The 20178-nt window shown below is 38.7% G+C and overlaps 1 protein-coding gene across 1 annotated transcript in view; it reads right to left on the bottom strand.

The window, feature by feature from the left end:
- LOC104607531 (protein FMP32, mitochondrial-like) overlaps positions 1 to 20178 on the bottom strand; it is a 31268-nt gene continuing 11090 nt past the window's right edge. Inside the window, exons 4-7 of the mRNA XM_010273192.3 lie at positions 865 to 941; positions 714 to 770; positions 503 to 569; positions 1 to 404 (exon numbers count right to left, since the gene is read on the bottom strand). Coding sequence (XP_010271494.1) covers positions 285 to 404; positions 503 to 569; positions 714 to 770; positions 865 to 941 — 321 coding nt within the window. The 3' untranslated portion in view covers positions 1 to 284. The remainder of the gene's footprint in view (positions 405 to 502; positions 570 to 713; positions 771 to 864; positions 942 to 20178) is intronic.

Here is a 20178-nt window from a genome sequence, read left to right as displayed (position 1 = left end):
TAGCAAAAGGCACATTTAACATGCACAAATTTTATTTATTTTCCAAATGGCATGAACATAATAAGAAATGACACAAGAAATAAGGGTATCACCCCCCCCCCCCAAAAAAAAAAAAGACAACTATTCAAAATGGACATGTTTCTTTGAGCCACATTTGCCAACCAACGCTGACACTGAATTTCAAAATCTTCAGCACCCAGTATCCCAGGAAAAAAAAAAATGAATGGGCTAATATATCTTTTGCTCACCTTAAATTGAAAGAGTAACAATAATACAATATTTCTTTACATCAGAATGCGGACTATAGCAAGACCAACAGCACATATGGACACAAGGGTACCTATGCAGTATTTGATTACATCATACTTAGCTGCTTCTAACTGAGCCTTTAATGCATGAATTTCCTGTAAAAAAGAATCAAGAGATCCCAGATTTAATGCAATAAGCCCAACTGCTTTTCTATCATATCTTAAATATCAACTGCATTAATCACAAAGCTCACCCGGTCAAGCTTGTTAGTAAGGTTGGTTGTTTCTGCATTTTGATTGGCCAGTTCATCACGAATACGCCTACATTGATTGGCTAACAGTTACTAAGAAGGATATAATAGAGGTAACAAAGAAGAACTCATCTGATTAAGGTGGCAAAGGACCACAATACTTAACCATGCAATTTTTAGAAAATAAGGAATTTACGGTTTTTATTTCTCATACCCTCTTTCAAGATTCAAATCCAAACGTTGACCTGCAGTAACTTTGTCAATCTCATACCTGTGTCAAATCAATGTTCTTAAGTGTAAATATTTTGATTCAAAGTACATAGTCATAGGAAATGGCATAAAGAATTAAAATTCTACAGGCATACCTCAATTCACTGCGCATCTTCTCTATGTCACTACGAAGTTTTTCAGTCTCTCGTTGCAACAAAGAAAAATGATTCTCCTGCATTAAGAATTTAGAACTACCTTAAGAAATAAAAGAATCATAAAATCAAGATAGAGAAAAAAACAACGTCCAAGGTCCATATGGAGAACAATAGAGGGGTAAGAAAAGAAAAATAAGCAAGGCTTGATCAAGCTTGATCAAGTCTCAAGAATATATATGCGTAAGAATAAAAAGACAAAACAAGTAAATATGTTAGAAAGAAGGCTAAATATACAACCATGAAATTTAACATTTACAAGAAATGGCTGTGGTGGCATGTTACAATATGGTTTTCTCAAGTTCAAATTCATTTAAAGGAAACAAACGACTTTATTCTTGCAAAAGTTAAGTTTATCTTCGGAACATCAAACTAGTTAGTTATATATACATAATAAGTCCATTAGTGGTACAAATAATAGAGGACGTCCACCACTAGGAGTGATCAAATTTGGCTACCAAACCAAAAACCAAGCTTTGGTTTTCAGTTTGGAAAAAAATTCAATCGAACCAAACCAAAATCTGAAAACTGATATTATTTATTAATATAATATATATATTATTAATATATTAATAAAAATATAATATATTCTCTTTTTATTAATGGGCCCAAACTGAACTGAATTCGGTTTGGTTCATTAAAATGGATAAAACCAAAATGTCAGTTAGATTCTCAATTCTAACCAAACCAAACGAATGAACACCCCAAAATCTTCAACCCAATAACAAAAACCACACTGAATAATCCAATTCGATTTAGTTTATATGGTTTTCAGTTCGGTTTGGCAAAAAAATTCAACCAAGCCGAACCAAAAATTGAATAAACTGATATATATGTATTAATATAATTTATATTAATATATATTATTTATTTATTTATTATTAATATAACATATATTTTATTAATAGATATATACTAATACAAATATAATATACTCTCTTTTTGTTAATGGGCCCAAACCAAACCAGACCAAATTGAATTTGATTCAGTTTGGTTCATTAAATTGGATAAACCAACATGTTGTTTAGATTGGCGGTTATAACCAAATCAACTGAATGAACACCCCTATCCACCACTTTTATCTGGCAAGTAATATAGGAAAAATCTTCAGCCCAATATCAAGTTACTAAGTTTTTTTTTTTTTTTTTTTGTTAAGTAACAGAATTGTATTAGATTAGAAAAAGAGCCCCAAACTGTCCTATGTAGAACAATTGAAGGTGGCTCAATTGGTAACTGGCTGATTGTGGGGGAGGCGTGGGATCAAATCCTATTGCCACCAGGGTTTGGGGTTATGGGTATGGGCTACCCTCTGTTGTGCAGCCCCATGAAGCCAAAAAACTGTCCTGTGTAGAGTGTAGACAGTAGGGAGAGTACAAGAAACAGCTATAAGCTGAACACACCAAACAGATATAGATAATAACAACCCCAATTACACCCTTGACACTTGATTGAGCAGTTCCGCTTTCTTCCTAAATTTTTAGCATCCCTCACCAAAAGTCTAATAAACTACCAAGCTGGTTCTGCTTCTCAGTTGAGCCATGAAATCACTACTTTGCAGTCACCTTCAATAATCATTCCCCCCAATTCATAATGTTATTAATTTAAGCCCTTGTATTACTGCCAATAGTTCAGCATTTGGATAAAATAAAACGTTGCACACGTATGAATGACATGTGGCATCTATATATGCTGCCACATGGTGTATCCAAATACCATGTGACATGCATATATACTACCATATGGTATCCATATATCCACCATGTCACATTTTATTGAATACATTTAAGTGCCACATGGCATCTATATATAATGCCACATGGCACATATGTCATTGAATACATTCTAGTGCCAGTTGGCATCCATATATTCTGCCATATAGCACACATGAAATGATTCCGTGTGTCATCCATATATGCTGTCACATGGCACACACTTGTCAATGAAAACATTCTAGTGCCATGTGGCATTCATATATGCTGATACATGGCACGTGTCATTGAATACATTCAACTGCCATGTGGATCCATATGTGCTATCATATGGCAACACATGTCATTGATGTCATATGACATCCTGTCACGTGAAACATACATGTCATTGATACCATGTAACATTTCCATTGTGGCACACACATGTGATTAATATCATATGGCATCCATATATGCTGCTACGTGGCCTACACACATTTCATTGAATACAAAATTCACATGGCATCCATATGTGCTGCCACATGACACACACTACATTCAAGTGTCATGAGGTATCCATATATGCAGCCATGTGGTGGAAGCTTAAATTCCACACATGCAGTTGATGCACATGTTTTAGAATGTATAAAATATTTTTAGGCCCCAAAAGCACGAATTATCAAAAGCCAGCTTCAAAATTGAATTTAAGACTGTCAACCCAGGATGGATGCCAATCATTCAGCCTCGTTCTGCCCACTGAATAACCAGCTATAGTTTGCAACCCTCTTTATAGGTGTTCTGTTTTAACACCTTTGAACTCGTTACAAACCAGCATCCAATGGGCCACCCTTAGATCAAAGTTGTCAATAGCTCCACCCCCAATTCCTTGTTATCAAATAACCTTGCACTCCTTTCCACCCAAATGATCCATAAAATTGCTGCCCTTATATATAATGCCAAAGCAATTTCATTCTTCTGGTGTTACAGCCAAGAAAACTTTGTGAAAACAACTTCATGGTACTTTGAGGGGCAACCTGATTTTTACAAAACAAAGAAAAGAAACAGCTCCAAATCTGGCAAGAAAATTGACAAGATATGAAAATGTGGTTTGAGCATTCCCCACTCTTAAGGCAAAGAACACATTCATGTGGGATACGTACCAAGATTTCCTTTTCCTCTGGAGTCTATCATATGTATTGATAAGTTTAAGTATATAGTAATATATATACCTTGTAGCATCCATCCATGGCCTCTGGTTCAAACTCCTACAATAGTCTTTAATTGACATTTGTTTTATACATCCATTAAGGAGCCATTGCTTGGTGTAATGGTAAAGGCTAGGGCTGACAAGCATGAAAACATACATAGTCTGTATCCAGACCCCCCATATCTGTATCCATGTTACACATCTATATCTGGGCATCACAGATCAAGAATCTTCACAACTGATCACCTTATCTCAAGGAGAAGAGATATTCAAAATGAATGCTCTCTTTGCCACTAGGTGAAGAATCAATGGCCCACTTGCTACTGCTTTGCCCCTCTCCTACCAGATGTAGTGCCACTTTATCAAGTTATTACTATCAGAAAGAATGAAAGATAAACTTGGTAGAAAAGGTAATTGGGGAATTTTTTTATTATCTTTGTAATTTTTATTGATATAAATAAAACAATGCTATTTACAACGAATCTCTTTTTTGTTGGGCTACTTGTAGTTCTAACTACCTAACCCCTTTAATTTCAGCATCATATAAAACAAGTGTTCCCTATTAACCCCCTGTTGGGCTAGAGAGTCAGCCAAGTCATTTGCCAATCTGTGAATCCAAACAAAGGAGTGCACCATTTATCTTGCCAAGTGCTTCATTTCTCTCAATGCATGCCAATGTAGCCAAGTTGCTTGACCATTTTTTTAACCATCCTATGACCATTTAGGAATCCCCTCACTGCTAGATTTCTCAGTTTCAAAGTTCCACCCAATCTTCAAACCTTGTAGGAGAGCAATCAATTCAGCTCTTATTGAGTCCCCCAACTAACGAGTCCTGAAAAAAGCACAACGATACTCCCAATGAGATTCTGAAAGCACCTCATATACCTAAAATGCCCAGACTACCCACTACGCATCCATCAAAGTTCAACTTGATTTGGTGTGGTGGTGGTGGTGGTTGCAAATCCCTTTGTATAATAAGCACAGCTGTTAATGGTAGCACAGCTGATGGAATAATCTGGAGGTGGTAAAAATCAGGCAGATTCACTGTAAGATCCTTCTCCAATTTTCTAGCAACATTGGAGGATCAGGTTGTACCAGTAAATATTATTTGGTGTAAAATGGCCTGCATTTCTGAACAGGGAATCCTCACAAGAGACAAATCTGATGATGAAGGGTATGGTGGTGCACTCTCCTAATTGTGTGTTGTATGGTGATCATTTTAAATCTATCAATCACTTGCTGTTGCATTATGAATTTTCCACAAAATATGGTCCAGAATTTGAGGTATGTTTTTAGAAAGTAACTGCTGTCCTGAATCTGTTGCAAAGTTTGTAAAAGGCTAGAGGGTACAAGGCTTGAGCAAGAGAGGGAGATTGGTTCAGAACACTGTTCCTGCTGTAGTCTTTTGGTGTTTTTCTGTTTTTTTTTTTTATAGTCTTTTGGTGTATTTGGGAAGATAGAAATGCCAGGATATTCAAAAATAAGGGAGGCTCTACAAATTCTGTGTTCCAAAAAATCTTGGGAAAGATGTATTCTTGGCTGGCTACTAACAAGTTGTTCGAAGACAAACTATAATGACCTTTTGTACATGAGATTATTTTTGTAAAGATGTGGGATTTGGTTTATAGAACTGTGGGGGCAGCAGTATGTACACTCCCTGTGTACAGCCTCTTGTTGTACAGGGATACTTTTTGGTTATATTAATGAAATACATATTGTACATTTTGTCAAAAAACAAAAAGCCAAGCTGTTGATGATTGGGCCACATCCAACCATCCTCCAAGGGTAATTGGGAAGATTGAGAAGCTGTTATTTTTCTGGTTAATTGGTCATCCATCTTGACAGATTTTTGAATGCTTATCTTTCACTCAGTTTTTTACCAATTGGCGTGTAATATTTTCCAATCTTTAGATGTTATATAGGCCATGAGCATCATACATGAGTCACATGCTGTATAGATGAAAACATTGTACATAGGACCCCTGGTCTTTTTTTATTACCTATCAAAAAGCTAAACCTACTAAAACCAAAAATAGCTGCAAATGTGCAAGGTTGTCCAGTTCTGAAAAGGTAATGAAGTTCTTGTCTCCAGTCCCCTCTAGTTATCTTATGCATTTTACCTTTGAGAGAAATAAAAAAATGAAATATGGTATGACATGACCAGTGTTTTAAAAGGCATGGGAGGCATACACCTAGAGGCGCGCCTCCAGGCGAGGCGCTCCCAAAACGCCCTGAGGAGTATGCCAGAGGTGCTGACACCTCTAAGGCGTACGCCTCAGGTGCAAGAGCGCCTCTTGCGCTTTTTTCATGAGGCGTGTTAGAGGCGTACGCCTCATGCACCTCATGCACATCTTATATAAAAAGACAGAAAAAAAAAAAGAAAAAAGAAAGGAAAGGAAAGGGAAAGAAAGGGAAGGGAAAGAAAAAGAAAGTGAAGAAAAAAAGAGAAAGGAAAGAAAAGAAAAGGGAAGGGAAGGGAAGATAAGATAAGGGTAAAGTGGTTTGCCCCCTGCCCCTTCGGCTGGTTGGCTTCGCCCCCCAGACCCCCACTCCACCCCCTTTTCGATGCAGCCCAATTTTTTTTTTTTTTTTTTGAGTTATGGGGGTCTTGTCGAAGCGGAGGCGAATGTTATGCATCTTTGCTCTTCTTAATATAAAAAGATTTTTATTAAAAATAAAGAAAAAACAAATTGTTCTTCTCATTTTTGTTATCCCATTTCAACTCTTTCCAAAATTTTCACAATCCATGGAAAGAGTTGAAATATGGGAGCAAGCAAAAATGGTTTGGTATACAACAAACAAAAAATTGCTAGAATGGGAAAATTTTGAGTTAAAACTAAAAACTATAAAATTAAAAAAAAAAATCAAGATCAGTTCCAATCTTCTATTAATGTTAAATGAACATCTTTTGATGAAGAAATTATTGGCTGTTGATGGTTGTAATGGATGCTTAAAAGATGAGAAAGAAACTAGAGATAGAAAAAAGGAAAAATTAGTAATCACTCGATAGGATGCATAGAATCACTCTAAGTAGGCAGGTCAATGGATTGGGTTAAGTAGTAAACCCACCTTGAGCCAACTCAATATGGTCGTTCAGGTTTGGTTTTGAGTAAGTCTAAATCAGGCTTCAAGTCGAGTTCAACCTGCACCAAGTTCAGGTTGAGTAAGTCTAAATCAGGCTTCAAGAGGTGGGGGTGGGTCCAGTTCAATTAAGTAATCCTATTTCATTTAGTAGTGTTGGTTTGGGTTCAGGTTAGAGTGACTTCAAGTTCAGGTTGAACAAATCCCACACCAAACCTGACATACTGACATCCCTAACTCAAATAAGTGGGAATCACTCACCAAAAGCATAATATGTACAAAAAACATTCCAATATTAATCCCCACTTTTTTACTCTAAATACATGTAGACACCATAGGGGCGGCCAATCCTACTAGAACTAGGAAAAACCAAAACCACAAAATTGTTACTATAGTAAGAAAATAGAAAAACTCCTAAACTAGTTAACCAATGTGAAATTTTCGAGAAAACTCCCTCCCAGATCCCAAAACTCCATATTTTTCTCTTTGGCCCTTGTATCAAGATGCCAAAACTCTAACTTTATCAAATGTAATGTGACATTCATGAAGGACCAATTAACCAGTTGGCCTCTGTCCCCCAACTGGTGTTGCTTGTGTAAGGCGAATGGTGAGACAGCTTTCCATTTCTTAATCTCCTGCCTTTTTGTTCGCTGCATCTGGGAATGGTTTTTTTCTCACTTTGGTTGCAGGTGAGACTCCCGATAGTTTGGAGAGGTTGTTTGGCCCTAATGTATTAAAAAGCGGTGAAAGGAGGGGTAGGTTGTTGTGGAGATGTACAAGAGCAGCAGTGGTGTGGACAGTCTGGGAAGAAAGAATCTGAGAACCTTTGAGGAAAAGGAGAGGAGCAAAGCAGTAATTATTGAAATTATTACCCTAAGAGTAGCACACTGGGTCAAAACTTTGACATTATTCAAGGACTTGAGTTGGAGGATTTTTTTCAGGAATTGGGGGGCCATAGTTGTTTCTTCCTCTAGAAAGCAGAACATTTTGGAGGTTTTGTCCCCCCCCCCCCCAGGAGGGATGGGTGAAGCTGAATTTTGATGAGCAGTATGGGTGACCCAGGGGCCTCAGGCACTGGAGGGGTAATTAGGGATGAGAATGGTGCTATTTGGGCCTTCTTTTCTGGCCCAATTGAAGAAGGGGATTCAGTAAAAGCAGAATTTCTAGCATCAGTTTTTGGAGTAGAAAGAGCAAAAGAAATGGGCATTAATAGGCTAATTGTTGAAGAAGATTCTAAGATTGTAGTGGGATAGCTGAGGAAAGGTGAAGGGGTGATTTGGCAACTCAAAAATGAATTTAGGCAGTTCAAATGGAAGGATTTGTATATCCAAATCAGATGGATCAGGAGATCTGCTAGCTTGGCTGACAGTTTAGATAAGCAAGGGGTTCAAAGAAACAATATGTATTGGGCACATTTGCAATTTTTGGGGGGCTAGTTCTATTTTGGACCGTCCTTTCACAATTCCTTGTTGTAATCTGCTCTTTATTCTTCTAATCATTAAAACTTTTTCTGTGTTGCTGATAAAAAAAGCAATTAATAATCCAACCAATGGTCAGTCTCCTAATCTCCATACTCTCAATCCTCAACTCTGGAAACATGGAAGGCATCACATTCCAAAGAGATGTTCAATTTTGCAAAACCAATCTGGGAGAACACTGCAGGCCAATGCAAGTAAGTTACTAATTCCAGCACATTCAATGTTCAGATGTTAAAACTAATTTTCACTATTCAGTTTCAGTTTACAAATGTTCTCATAATTTAGAAATGGATATGGCATTAACCAGAATGGAATGGTGAAACAGGATTCATGTAGCCAACACCATATAGTTGGGATAAGGCTTAGATGATTATGAGTTTTCAGTTTAACAAATGGCACCCAAGTCTTTGAACTTTAATTGCAAACAATTCCATCTCCAATTATGTTATCCGCAGAACTAGCATATTCTAGAATCTTGGGTTAGGAAGAATGCTGAAAGTTCTATTAAGCAAGAATGTCATTCTCCTCCTTGATTACATCAAAGAAGTTTTCTTATCAAATGTCATATTTGGTCATTTGAACACCATGGTGCATGTGGGTGAACAATTTTGTCTTTCTTCATAAAGAATTTTAGGAGGTTTATAGACCACATATGATATGGATCTCCAACCAAGAGATAATTCATTGGGAAATCAATACTCGTGCAATGCACCAAAGAGAAAGGGTTTGGTATCTGTCTTCCTATGCCTGTAGCCCATGGCTAAAGTGGGAGTAAATCATCTCTTTTCTGACATAACTTTGTTAATTGAAACCCTAGCATTCTTTGTCATAGCCCTACCCTCTAATTTTCATAGTTGTCCACTAAGCTATAGATCAAGAACCACCTTTTCTAGGCCCATCATAGTGTATTCTGCTCAATCACCATCTCTCATATTGCATAGCAATGATTGGGATTAAAAAGTTAGTGCTTAATTCTAAGATAGAAGTAGGGATGACCACGAGCCGAGCTTCTCACAAGCTATTCGAGCTCGGCTCGTGAAAAGCTCGATTCGGCTCAGTTTTAACTTAAAACCAAGCTTCAAGCCAAGCTCGAACCTGATATATAGGCTCATTTGCTGATCAAGCTGAGCTCGAGCCCAGTGAAGCTCGGCTCGTGAGGCTCACGAGCCTAATCAAGCCTAGTATAATAAATAAATACTTTTTTATTATATACATACTTTTTTATTATATACATACATACATATATATAATATTTTTATTTTTTATGTATAATAGTAAATAATTTTTATAATTCTTACTTTTTGTATGTAAAACAAAAACATTTTTATATGTATATTTTTTATTTTTTATATGTATAATAATAAATAATTTTTATAATTCTTAATTTTTTTATGTAAAATAGATAAAATATTTTTATATGTATAATTTTTATTTTTTAGAAAAAAAACTCGGCTTGCAATCGAGCTCGAGCCGAGCTCGAGCCTAATACAATTTCAGCGAGCCAAGCTTGAATAGACAAGTATTCGGCTTGGATCCACCCCTAGATAGAAGAATGATGTAGGATAGATATGGTGATGTAGTAGGGCTGGAACAAACTAATACAAGACAGAAAGAGAGAGGAAGAGAGAGAGAGAGAGGGGGTAGAGAAAGAGAAAAAAGAGACTGAAATCCCAAAGAATCACTCCAAGGGGTCCTAGAATCACTCTAGGGTTTGTAGGAATCACTCCATACAGAAAAAGAGCTCTAAAGAAATCTTCATTCATTCATTAGCTTCAAAGGAAGAGGATACATCTATTTATAAAGTGACTTGTGTGGCCCGGAATCCTGTTCACCATAATTACAAAAATGCCACTCCTTGTCTTGTGCATCAAGAAACACAATAACTTTCTATCTACTAATGCAAATAAACTGAAAATTGAAAGACAAGCCCTACTAAACTAGAGGAACAAGATGTTATAGCCCAGGCCCACACAGAACTAGTTAAAATGACGAAAATACCCCTAACCAGCTCAGTCCAAGTCCCAAGAGTCTTCCCCATGCCAAATCAGAACCTGTTTGTTGGCCTTCTTCTTGCGAGAATAGGTCATATAATGCCTGGACCGATCCCCATCATATGGATAGTCCCACAGATCAGCAAATGGTGGGTCAAGGAAGGAAATGCTTTCAGATCTGGAATGGGTTCAATGGAAGTTTGAGAAAGAGGATTCTATGGCTGAAATATCTAGATCTGAGAGTAAAGAGATTCTAGATCTGTAATGCAAACTTAAAAAAGATAATAAGAGAAGAAGAAGACTGTTCTACTGTAAAGGAAATTATGGCAAGGGTTATCCAGTAATGGAGACAGATAGATAATCAGAGAGAGAGAGAGAGAGAGAGAGATTAATTATATTTCAAACTCGATCTCTTAAGTGAAGCCTTACATCTGTGTACCGCGGACTCTCCTGTGGATTAAGTGTCCATGTCAGACACACATCAGGTTCCAAGAGTCCTTGTTTTTCTTCTTGCCAAGTCAGACTCCCAGACACGTATCAGATTCTGATGTCCATGTTCATGAAACACTGCTTAAAATAAAGCTCTGAGGTAGGACAGGCCTAGGCTTTCCTTAACAAACTCAAATACTTGATGACCAAAAAAGGGATTACATTACACCTAAAAACTTTTGATCTTCAAAGCAAGTAAGAACCACTTCCTAGCCCAATGCAAAGAAACCAGAAATTATTAAAACTAGTAAACCACAATTTCACTTTAAATAGTAATTTAATTACAGTAATAACTCTACACAGTAAGTTCATTTTAGTTAAAAATAGTAAATTTTTAGAAGACTGAAACTTAGCACTACAACTACAACCACCTACTGCCTCATACTAAACTTCCCTTTACAGTCTGATGAACTTGTAGACCCCATCAAAGCCATACAAATCCAGGGCCCCATAATGAAAACTCCCTATTTCCCCCAAACTTCTCTAGATTGCATTAGTGCCTTGCACAACATAGATATTCCCACCAGTGTTTTTAAAACAATGTGAAAGCAGAACCTTTTTTTTCATCAGGGCGGCAGGTTATTGGTTCAACTGTCCAGGTCAAGTGGGTCGACCCATGATATCATAATTAAATAATAAAAACAAAAATAGATAATTCATCATATTAAACAAAAATAAATGTGACAAATAAGAATTATAGTACTAATTATGGAAATGGATAAATGGATGCATTTATCTGGGAGTGTTATGAAATTAATGAAGAATTTGTGATCTGGTGCCCTTCCTTCAGAAGGAATTTTCAAGATTGGGAGATTGAAAGCTTCACTGAGCTTCTGGAGCTGATTTCCCTCCAGCCCCTGGATCAGCTTGTGGAGGATAGTTGGATATGGAGTTGGAGTTCGGATGGCCATTTCTCTGTCAGATCTTTTTTAGACATTTGTCTAATCTCAGTCCAACGGATTTTCTGGCTGCTAAAGTTTGGAATTCTGTAGCCCCCTCAAAGGTTAATGCTTTAGTTTGGGCTACTTCTTTAGACAGATGTTTAACTAAAACACATTTGCTTAAAAGAGGTATGCAGATCCAGGAATTAACTTGTGTGCTATGTGGGCAAAATCAAGAAGACAGCAGCCATCTATTCATCCACTGCTCTGTCTCAACAAAAATCTGGAATCACTTTCTTTCAGCACTGGGTATTAGCTGGGTCCAATGTTGCGCGGAGGCGTGATGCGAGGCATTCCACTACCTAGAGGTGTGAGGCGTAGTTCAGAACATAAGAGGCATAAGCCTACTTAAGAGGAGGGGGATGTGGAGGAAGAAAGAGGAAGAAGGATCTCATTTTTCTTTATTTTTAATAAAAATCCTTTATATTAAGAAGAATGAAGATGCATATCACTAGTTAAAAGGGGGGGAGGTAAAAAAGGCGCACACCTGGGCTGAGGCGCAAGGCGCATCAGGTGTGCACCTTTTGAAAGGGGTGAACCTCAGGCACAAATTATCCGAATTTGATTCAATAATGCTGAAATCAAATTCAAAATCAGATTTTAGAACACCATTGACACCCCTACATCCATGTCACAACTTCATTACATATTGTAAAATGACAATGAGGGAAATTGAACTCATAACCTCTTATTTACAAAGAATTGTATGTTATCTTTAAGACACAACACCATTAAGCTACAAAAACACAATTTACAAGACTTGAACCTAGAATATTGTTGAGTGGGCTGATTTATGTTTAGTTTGTTGTCTTTTTATTTTAAGAAGTTGTTGGGCCTTGGGCCCATTAGTCTTTTATTTTTAAAGGAATTGTAAGTACTTAGTTGAGTTGCCGCCCTACTAGGGGCATCTTTGTAATATCCCATATTTAAGTTAATTATAAATAGAATGAGGGGCTGGCGGCTAGGGTTAATGATCACTCCTAGTCGACCTTCTTCTCTTTTCTTCCCTTTCCTCTGTCTATTGCTGAAATCCCCAACTTTCTCCTCTTCCTTTCACAAGAAGCTTGGCCGAAATCAGCACATAAGGCTTTCTACTTGGTACCAGAGCAGGTTGAAGGTTCTTGAAGAGATTCATTCCTGCAGCCCTAGATCGGCCGACTGCATGGAGATTTAAGAGGCTGATCGAAGCTTTCAGGTAAGCCCAGTTTTTGGATTTTCTTGATGGATCTATATGCCCTGTAGCTGGTCTAGGGTTTCTCATCAGAATCAGGAAAAACTGGAGAAAGGGGAAGAGTCCTGATTTTGTTGGACTCTTCAATTTTGACCTAGGTAGTGGCGCCCAAATTTTTAGGGTTCCTCTGGGTTTTTTGTAAGGGGCGATTCAAGTTCCATGTGGTTTGGAGGCCTCTAGGGAGGGCGGTTGCTTCTTCTCTCTCTTCTCCCCATCCCACCGAAAAGGAATCTTTCGTGGGAAGAAAGTCCAAAACACCAAAGGAGTGTCGTTGGTTCCAAAAGGTATTTTGTTTGTTCTTGCTGCATTTTTTAGCTGTTTTATGTACCTCTTTGAGACACATGGAGGGACACAGAGTTGAATATAAGCCCGGGAATAAAATGGGACCAGTGGGAGGAGGTGCTGGAGACCCCTTCGGAGCCGGAACCATTACTACAGTTAGGTTGGATGGTTCAAATTACTTGGAATGGTCCCAATCTGCAAAGATGGCCATTGGGGCTCATGGAAAATTGGGGTATATTACTGGTGAAGAGGTAAAACCCGAAACTGGCAACTCCCGGTGGGTGCAAGAAAATTATATGGTAATGATATGGTTGTGTAATTCTATGTTGCCACATATAAGTAAAAACTTTTTATGGGCAAACACTGCTAAGGAGATATGGGATGGGGTTGCAGAGACCTATTCACAGAGGGAGAATGTTGCTAGGGCTTATTAGTCCTTAAGACCTTGTGGCAGGAGATCGACCACCTAGAAACCTTTGCTTGAAAAACCACCAAGGATGCAGCTACCTATCAAAGACATTTAGAGAAGTATAGGGTGTTCGAATTCCTTGCTGGCCTTAACCCTGAGTATGACATTGCACGACAACATCTTCTTTCCAGGGGCAGTGTCACTCTCTCCCAAGCATATGCCTTTGTGTCAGGAGAGGAGTGCAGGAGGGATGTAATGATGAAAAATCTCAGTTCTGATCAGTCTGCTATGGTAAGTGCTGTGAAACCTAAACAGAATGGCAATGAAAACAAAAGGGAAGACAAAAGGGACTTGGTATGTGACTACTGTAAGAAGCCTAAGCATACAAGAGACACTTGTTGGAAGCTTCATCCACATCTTGTACCGACCAGATTGAAGAATAAGAAGGGAAATGCACACATGGCAGTTACCGGTGATACTCCGGCCCCCCCTACTACAACTGCTTTGGAGTCTGTTGCAGTTGCTGTAGTAAGGGCTGAGCTTGAGAGGTTTGGGTTACTTCTGAATCAGAGGGATACAGCTAGTTCCAATTCAGCCGTAAGCGGACAACAAGGTACAGGTGGAGCTCACTCTACCTCCTTTGCCCACACAGGTAGTTCACATGTCACTACAAACTATGTTTCTACTTCAGGTAAGGAGAGATCTCCTTGGATTATAGACTCTGGAGCCTTAGAGCATATGACCCATTGCTCCACTATTTTCTCCTCTTATCAGCTCTGTTCTGGCAGAGATAGGGTCTCCACAGCTGACGGATCCCATGTTCCTATTGCTGGGAAGGGATCTGTCAAGATTAATGATTCTATTTGCTTACCCTCTGTCCTCCATGTTCCTAGATTGAGCACTAATTTGTTATCTATTAGTAGTTTGACTAAGAATCTGAACAGCTCAGTGATTTTTTCTCCTGAACGCTGTATTTTGCAGGATCTAGATTCAAAGAGGACGATTGGGAGTGGTCGTGAAGTGAATGGAATCTACCTCTTGGATGCTCTCCCTCTTCACCAAAGCCATCATGTTTGCAGAGATAGTGAGTCAAAATCTGTGGGTCAGATTATGGTTTGGCACAACCGTCTGGGTCATTTATCCTTTTCTTCTTTGAGTTGTTTGTTTCCAAAATTGTTTGAGTCTGTGAGTCTGTCAAGTTTGAAGTGTGAGGGTTGTGAACTTGGAAAGCATTGTAGACATTCTTTTAAACCTAGTAATAAAAGATGTTCTTCTCCCTTTGATGTTATTCATTCGGATGTGTGGGGCCCTTATCATGTTCCCTCTATGGATGGCTATCGCTATTTTCTCCTGTTTGTGGATGATTTCTCTCGATATTCCTGGATTTACCTGATGAAATCACGCGATGAAGTACCATCCTTGGTGAGGCAATTCCACCAGATGATACTAACACAGTTTGGGACAAGAATAAAGATGTTCAGATCTGACAATGCTAGGGAATATTTTGAGAGACATCTTGCCTCATATCTGTTGGAGTATGGTGTTATCCATCAGAGCAGTTGCTCCTATAGTTCACAGCAGAATGGTGTTGCAGAAAGGAAGAACAGACACATCGTTGAGACGGCAAGAAGCATGATGATCACAGCCACAGTTCCAGTTCGTTTTTGGGGTGATGTAGTTCTCACGGCAGTATATCTGATTAACAGAGTGCCCTCTCGTGTACTCGGATTCAGGACCCCATTCAACCTTCTTTTTCCTCAGGGGGAGATGTTTCATATTCCTCTAAGGGTATTTGGATGTGTCTGCTTTGCACATATTCTTGGTCCTCACCGTTCGAAGCTTGATCCCAAGGCAAAGAAATGTGTTTTCCTTAGATATGCAGAGAATCAAAAAGGGTACTGCTGCTATGATCCAGTCTCTGGGAACCGGTATGTTACTATGGATGTTACCTTTTTTGAATCCACGTACTTCTTCTCAAAGGATCCTTCTCAGAGGGAGTGTTTTGGGGAAGTAAGTCAGCAGTCTATCCCTCTCCCAGTTCCAATTCCTATGTCTACTCCTATGCTTGACCACCACCCGATGTCACCCACCCTGCCACCTCCTTTGCATTCCATCTCACAGCATTACTCACTGCAGAGACTTCATAAGGCAGTTGATTCCACTACAGCAGAACTCACACCACTTCATGTCAATCCCTTGGAGACTCCAGATTCGGCTGATACGGATTCAGGTATTCCTCTTGATCCCACTATTTCAGTTCCCATTGATCCTACTAACACTGTTACAAATAACCTTGATCTCCCTATTGCTCTTAGAAAAGGGAAGAGAAAGTGCACTGTCCATTGTATCTCACAGTACTTATCCTACAGTGGACTTTCTCCTTCCTATCGTGCTTTTCTCTCTTCTCTTGATTCAGTGTCTATACCCAAGGGTGTTAGTGAGGCTCTCTCCAAACCTGAGTGGAAGACAGCTATGCATGAAGAGATGGAGGCTTTGATTAAGAATCAGACATGGGAGATTGTGGACCTACCAGATGGCAAGGAGACAGTTGGATGCAGATGGGTTTACACAGTAAAGTATAAGGCAGATGGAAGTATAGAGAGGTAAAAGGCAAGACTTGTTGCAAAATGATACACACAGACCTATGGCATTGATTATCTAGAGACATTTGCACCAGTTGCAAAGATGACCTCTGTTCGGATACTCCTTTCCCTTGCTGCCTCATACACTTGGCCCTTGTTTCAACTGGATGTAAAGAATGCGTTCCTAAATGGGGATCTGCAAGAAGAGGTGTATATGAATCTTCCAGCTGGTTTTTATGATAATGCTGAAAAGGGAAAGGTGTGCAAGCTTAAGAAGTCACTATATGGCTTGAAACAATCTCCCAAAGCATGGTTTGACAGATTCAGAAAGGCCCTGATTGTTTTTGGCTACACTCAAACTCAATCTGATCACACCTTGTTTGTGAAACGCAGGGAATCTTTGGTGTCAATCCTAATTGTTTATGTGGATGACATTGTTGTCACTGGGAATGATCTGAGTGAGATTGATAGTTTGAAGAGGAACCTGCATAAGGAATTTGAGATTAAGGATCTTGGAGAACTAAGATACTTCTTAGGCATTGAAGTTGCAAGATCGAAACATGGCATTTTTATCTCTCAAAGGAAGTATGTCTTGGACCTTCTCCAAGAGACAGGGAAGCTTGGAACAAAGGCAGCTAGCACCCCCATTGATCAGAACCATAGAATCAGTGCATCAGAAGGTGAACCAGTGAAGGACCTTGGGAGATACCAAAGACTTGTGGGTCGACTACTATACTTGTGTATGACAAGACCGGACATCTCCTATGCAGTAAGTGTAGTGAGTCAATACATGCATGCTCCACGAGATCAGCACTGGAAGGCAATTGACAGGATCCTTGCATATTTGAAGGGACATCCAAGCAGAGGCATATTGTTTACTGATCATGGACATCTGAAGCTAGAGACCTATATATATGCGGATTGGGCAAGATGCCTTGATGACAGAAGGTCAACTTCAGGAGTGTGCACCCTAGTTGGGGGTAACCTAGTCTCATGGAATAATAAAAAACAAACAGTTGTGGCAAGATCAAGTGCAGAAGCGGAATATAGGGCCATAGCACATGGAGTTTCAGAACTTCTCTGGATCCGTTCTCTGTTAAAAGAAATTGGTGTACAGGCAAAAGAACCTATGATGCTATACTGCGATAACCAGGCAGCAATCAATATTGCCCATAATCCAGTCCAGCATGACCGTACTAAGCACATTGAAGTAGATAGACATTTTATCAGAGAAAGGGTAACTTCTAGAGAAGTTTGTCTTCCATACATTTCTTCTGATCTGCAACTTGTTGATGTTCTCACAAAAGGTGTTGCGAAGAACAAGCTGGAACATGATCTACGCAAGTTGGGAATGTGTGACATCTATTCCCAACTTGAGGGGGAGTGTTGAGTGGGCTGATTTATGTTGGGCCGATTTATGTTTAGTTTGTTTTCTTTTTATTTTAAGAAGTTGTTGGGCCTTGGGCCCATTAGTCTTTTATTTTTAAAGGAATTGTAAGTACTTAGTTGAGTTGCCGCCCTACTAGGGGCATCTTTGTAATATCCCATATTTAAGTTAATTATAAATAGAATGAGGGGCTGGCGGCTAGGGTTAATGATCACTATCCTAGTCGACCTTCTTCTCTTTTCTTCCCTTTCCTCTGTCTATTGCTGAAATCCCCAACTTTCTCCTCTTCCTTTCACAAGAAGCTTGGCCGAAATCAGCACATAAGGCTTTCTACTAATATTAACAATAAACCACAGTTAACACACATGTTATAGTATACATAAAATAATGTATATTTATATATATATGATATCACAGGTCATAGGGTCAACCCAGTGGTTGAACCACTTGAACTACGACTATGACCCAGTGGCCTTTCTGATTTGGTGAAAATTCCAGGTCTTACAACATTGCTACCTATAAATCCTCAAGCCAAGCTACCAACCAAGGAGTTAGACAACCTCTAGAGCCAACCTAGATGTTCACTCTGAAGGCCAGAACCTTAGCCTCTCTAGTATCACATCCAAAGGCTCTTAACACCATCTCTAAATGAACCAGCAATCACCGGTAAATGGTGACTCCCCCCCTCCTTCCCCAACACACACACAAAAAACTGCCATCAGCCTGAGAACCTGAAGCAAAAATTTAATCTATCTGGAAGCAAATCCCCTAATTCAATGAGACCAACCACTAAATGCTATCTTGTTGCACCCCTAGATGGCTCCCTCACTCTAAAGGGCCCCTGGTTCATGAAGCAGACACTGAAATTGAGCTAAATTGCTCCTTAAGGAGGGAGAACCCAAACCTGAGAAGTTGCCAAGAGAAAAAGGATTTTTTTTTTTTGGCTAAGCAATTGGCTCAATGGTTAGTAATCAGAATTGTTAAGGTGGAATTTGATTCCAGATCTACAGTTCAATTCCCCTAACACTTTACCAACTGGCCTAGCCTAGAAGTAGGGGATCTTGCCACATGAGACCAACCCTGAACAATATAACTGCAAGACAACCTCATGCATAACCAATGTGCCACTCTAATGGTAGTAATGCTACCAGTATAGTTATAGAAAATAGAATGAAGAAGCTCACTGTTCTATGATATAGATGTGTTCATCTGACCAAAGCTCTCTTAAGTCTTAATATCCAAAAGACACTTCAGAAGCCAGAAGTTCACTGAGCTTCTGAAGTGAGGTAAGAGCCCTTCTCACCAGAATTTGTATAGGGAGGAAATCAAATGGAGCCTAATAAGTGGACCTTGGAATCTGGCTCACTTTTTGAATGAAATAAGGTGTAACTGATGGATCAGTTCAGATGAAATGGATTCCAAATCTGGGGTCAGAATGGCTTTTCCGTAATTGTATCACAATAGCTCTTTACCCAAGTAGTTTACCAGAGGGAGGACTAAGGGGCTGCCTGTGATTTCTTTATTATTTTTCTTTTGGATAATAGATGGTTGTGATGTTTTATAGTATATCTAAACCTATGTAACAAGCAAATATCACATACTGGTGTCTAACTCTGATATGTCACATGTATTTGACACAACTTGGGAAAACCCAAAGAGTAAATGTGTCCTTAAGAGTTTAATCAATATACCATAAGATATAAATTGTAGATTTACCTATACGTGCAATTTAACAGAAATAACTTAGAATAAGCTGGTGTACATGAAAAACAGAAATTATATTCATATAATGATAATACAAACATATGAAGAAAACATTTCCCAATAAACAAAAACTATAAAACCAAAAAATAGCATTGTCAGTCCACCTTCAAAAAACCATAGGTCCTTTTTTGAGGAATTATTTAGATAAGAATTTTCCAAATATTAATTGGAGAAGTCAAATATATGGGGACATAAAGTTGAACTAGACTAGGAATTGAATGCATAAACCAATCTAGAGGTTCCCACGTTAGATAGGTAATTTGGAATCACCACATCATCCACCTTGCTAAATGACCCCTTTAGAAACCTATTTTCCTTAACTTATTTTTGGAAGATAAATCATCTAGCAAAGAGATCTATGCAGCCAAGAATCACCAAGCTAAATGACCTCCGATGTAGGATTGACCTGAAAAAGAAACAAGTTAAAAAATCACCCAAGAATCAGCACCTAGGCTTACTAGGAATCAACACCTAGTAGCCTCTTGAAAAATGCAGCATCATCAAACAAAAATTTGGCATTAGTACTAAAGAAAACTAAGCCAAAGACAAATTTTACTCCAGTTATCATCCTCCTCTTTCACAGCAACAAAATGGACCTTTATCATACTTGTTTCCCTAATCAAAAGACTCCTAGTCACTCTCCAGCTCATGCCCATGGTTGGACTAACTTCAATCTTCAAGATTGACTATAAGTCCCTTAAAAGACCTAAAAATTGACTTTTTCTCC

This window comes from Nelumbo nucifera, chromosome 5 (assembly GCF_055504915.1).
Source record: "Nelumbo nucifera cultivar China Antique chromosome 5, China Antique-T2T, whole genome shotgun sequence".
NCBI lineage: Eukaryota > Viridiplantae > Streptophyta > Magnoliopsida > Proteales > Nelumbonaceae > Nelumbo > Nelumbo nucifera.
The sequence above is the reverse complement of the archived record's forward strand: the minus strand, read 5'-3'. Positions and strand labels throughout refer to the sequence as shown.